This window comes from Fulmarus glacialis, unplaced genomic scaffold (assembly GCF_000690835.1).
Source record: "Fulmarus glacialis isolate BGI_N327 unplaced genomic scaffold, ASM69083v1 Scaffold42443, whole genome shotgun sequence".
NCBI classification, from domain to species: Eukaryota; Metazoa; Chordata; class Aves; order Procellariiformes; family Procellariidae; genus Fulmarus; species Fulmarus glacialis.
Genome location: NW_009203102.1, coordinates 1 through 3215, shown reverse-complemented (window position 1 = coordinate 3215; position 3215 = coordinate 1). Strand labels below are relative to the sequence as shown.

Here is a 3215-nt window from a genome sequence, read left to right as displayed (position 1 = left end):
CCTAGAGTTTGCAGGTGTATGTGATACAGTGGCCAGTCAGTTTGTGACTCCTGTGGAAAATCTGGAAGCCAGAACTCCCAGTTTTGGAAACTTCTGTCAGGCTCCTTGCATAAAGTAAAGCATATGCTTGTGTCCTGAAGTCTGTGCTGCTGCTCTTTATCCATGGGTTGTAAGAAGCCTGCTCTTTGCTTTTCTTTCAGCACGAACCAGAGGCCTGGAGGTGATTCAGCTGTTTCCAGAGAACGGCAATATGGGCAAAATCTTGCCTGAATATCTGAGCAACTGGACCACAGAGAAAGTCAGAAGAGGTGAAGCTGCACTTCAGTGCTCCTCCTCTGCGAGTGGCAGAGCTGTGGTGTTTAGGCCAGTGGCTGTTGTATAGCTCTTCCTTGTGAAATACAGCTCTCTGCTTGTTTTGTCAGTGGAGTCTCAGGAGTCATGGGTCCCTTGCATGGTGGCCCAGGTGCAGAACAGAACAAGTTGCAGTTCAGGCAGCTTGGCTAGCACCGAGCTGCCATAAATCTCTGGCGTCTCAGCAGTTCCTCTGGGAAAGCCAAGGAAATATGTATGCTCATGCCAGTGAGATTTTCCCTCTGGCTGTTCCTGCACAGAATGATCCCTGCTACCATACTTGCGAGTTACTTTAACGCCCTCTGTAGTCTGGAACCAAAGTTGTCTTATGATAACTGCCTGTTCTCCTCTTCTGAGTTGCTCTAGCCTCAAATAATTTTACTTCTGACAGCCTAACGCAGTCAGCCTAGAGTCACTTTGAGAGAAGGGTTGTGTAGCCCCATGCCTTATGCGTACACCTTTGTAAGGCCAGCTGCTGTGGTGTTTAGCTGATAAAGTTGATGTGATCTGAGATACCTTTTTTCCATTTGCTCTATTAAGTGCAGAATATATTTCTGTGCATTGTTAAGTGGAGTGGGGATAGAGGGAGGAGGGATATAGTTAGGGCTGCAGATTGCAGGGCCTGATAACCCACAGGTCTGAGTTACTTTCTTTTGTTTATGGAAGCTGCCTTGTCAGACCTGTGGGGCTGGATGTGACAGAGCAATAGGTAATTGAATGTCCTTAGTGCCTGAAAACCTGTCTTGGGGAGTTCTTTTGGATGTGCCTTGTCATATGAGACATGTACATTGTCATGTAGACATGTCATGTCATCACATGAGACATTGTCATGTAAATGACAATGAGATTGTCATTTAAGTAGCTCTTTCAAATTTTTTAGCTGGGTTTCTTTCTCCTCATGCTTCACTCAAAACTGTACTGGCACGTGCAGCAAAGACAAGGTGGTCTCTCTCTTGGTTCCTAACCTGGCCCCTGCTCTGCCTGCATCTGTTTGCACCAAAGATGCCTACTTCAGTTGAAATCTGTCTGCCCTTGAGTAAGCAGTTATGTTTACTATGTTTGTTTCCAGAGGGTGTTAATGTCATGCCTAACGCTGTGGTCAAGTCCGTCTCTGTCTGTGGCAATCGGCTGATGATTAAACTGAAAGATGGCCGAAAGGTAAATTTAAAAGCAGGGAGAGGGTAAAGTTTGCAGGGGCATTGAGAGAATTAAGATAATAATTATGAATTCCCAAACAGGTGGAGACGGATCATATTGTGGCTGCAGTAGGGCTGGAGCCTAATGTGGAATTAGCAAAGTCAGCTGGGCTGGAGGTGGACTCTGACTTTGGAGGGTTCAGGGTGAATGCGGAGCTGCAGGCACGCTCCAATATCTGGGTGGTGAGTATGTGCAGAGGAGTTTTCTGTCTGCTGGTTATGCTGATGCAATCAGAATACACAGAGTTATGGGGGCTGGTATACCTCCATTAGGTGAATGGGGCAAAAAATAGCAACTAATGAGACCGATTCTAGTGCAGATCCTGCCAGCAGCCATGGAGTCTGTTCATGCACCACAGCACACTTCGTTGCTGTGGTAACGACTGTGCGAGTTTTTGAATATTTATGCTGTGTAAGAGGAGTTGGGGTAACCTAAAGATAGCACGGATTACTGTATTGCGTAAGAGTCCCTTTGGTGGGAGTCGAGACTTTGGTTCCTCTGGAAAAACATACCTGATGCTGTCTTATTTTTCTGAAGATCGGTGAAAAATGCTGAGAAATTGGGACTTGTGTGACCTGGGAAGTGAGATAAGGTGGTGGTGGTGTTTGGGGTTTGTCAGAAAAACTCAGTTCATAGTTTGTTCTCTTCCCAATGCCTCTTTTGTTTGTGCATTAATTTAAGCTTTCGTGTCAATGTTCAGTCCTCACTGAATGATGCTTTTTAAGGCAGGGGATGCTGCCTGCTTCTATGATATCAAACTAGGTAGGAGACGTGTGGAGCACCATGATCATGCCGTTGTGAGTGGAAGACTAGCTGGAGAAAACATGACAGGAGCTGCGAAGCCCTACTGGCATCAGTCCATGTTCTGGTAACGTTGATTTCTTCTTTTGGTATTTCTTATTTGGCCACATTGCAGGAGCTATGAAAAGATACACCTTGTAAAGTTTTCTGTTTCCTGAGTGTAGTGAAACTACTTCAGCAAATACCTTGTACAGCTTCCTGTTCCCAGAAGCTCAGGCAATGGGAGGGCATTTGAGCATTCACTGCTCTACCTGAAATGTTTTTCCTTCCTGCAGATCCCAGTTTCTCCCTGAATGAGTCCCATTCCGCGAAGCAAGTAGCAATAAAAAGCATCCCCTTCCTCAAAGCAGGCTAATTTACAGGTTGAACTTAGCAGCAGCTTTTCTGTTACAATTATCTAAAGTTCTGCAGCACAGTCTGTTGGTTTCAGTTGTTGCACCTTTGCTGATAAGCTGAACTGATATTTTAGTAGCAATGCATTGCTGCATCCAGGACCATACATGAAAGTTTGTTGTTTTCCAGAGAGAGGTAATGAGAAAATGGGCAGTTTTGCTGTATGTTTTTGAAGTTCTTTTTAAAACAAAACACAAAAACCCCCAAACAAACAAAAAATAACACAAAAGCTCAAGATCAGAAATTTAAATTTAGCAGGAGTTTAAATAAGGGGAAAGGAGTTTTACTTTTCTTGGAGAAATCCCCTCAAAAATAGTTATGACTTGCTGTTGTTTACCTGAACACTTGGTCTATACTGCACGGACTCTGGACCCAGAAGAGTTTCTCACTTCACTTTTAAACAAGGACACAGAAGCATCCATTTCAATTGTGTGTTTTTCTTCAGGATACTCTGACCATGACACAGATGCAGG

At 44.4% G+C, this 3215-nt stretch overlaps 1 protein-coding gene across 1 annotated transcript; it reads left to right on the top strand.

Moving 5' to 3' along the window:
• Positions 1-200: 200 nt before the first annotated feature.
• On the top strand, positions 201-2416 carry LOC104074419 (apoptosis-inducing factor 1, mitochondrial-like; the record flags this gene model as incomplete). Its single annotated transcript, XM_009574520.1, has 4 exons — positions 201-308; positions 1421-1509; positions 1590-1730; positions 2274-2416. Coding segments are annotated over 4 exons (481 nt in total), but the record flags the coding sequence as incomplete, so codon positions are not given.
• Between the last annotated feature and the right edge of the window lie 799 nt (positions 2417-3215).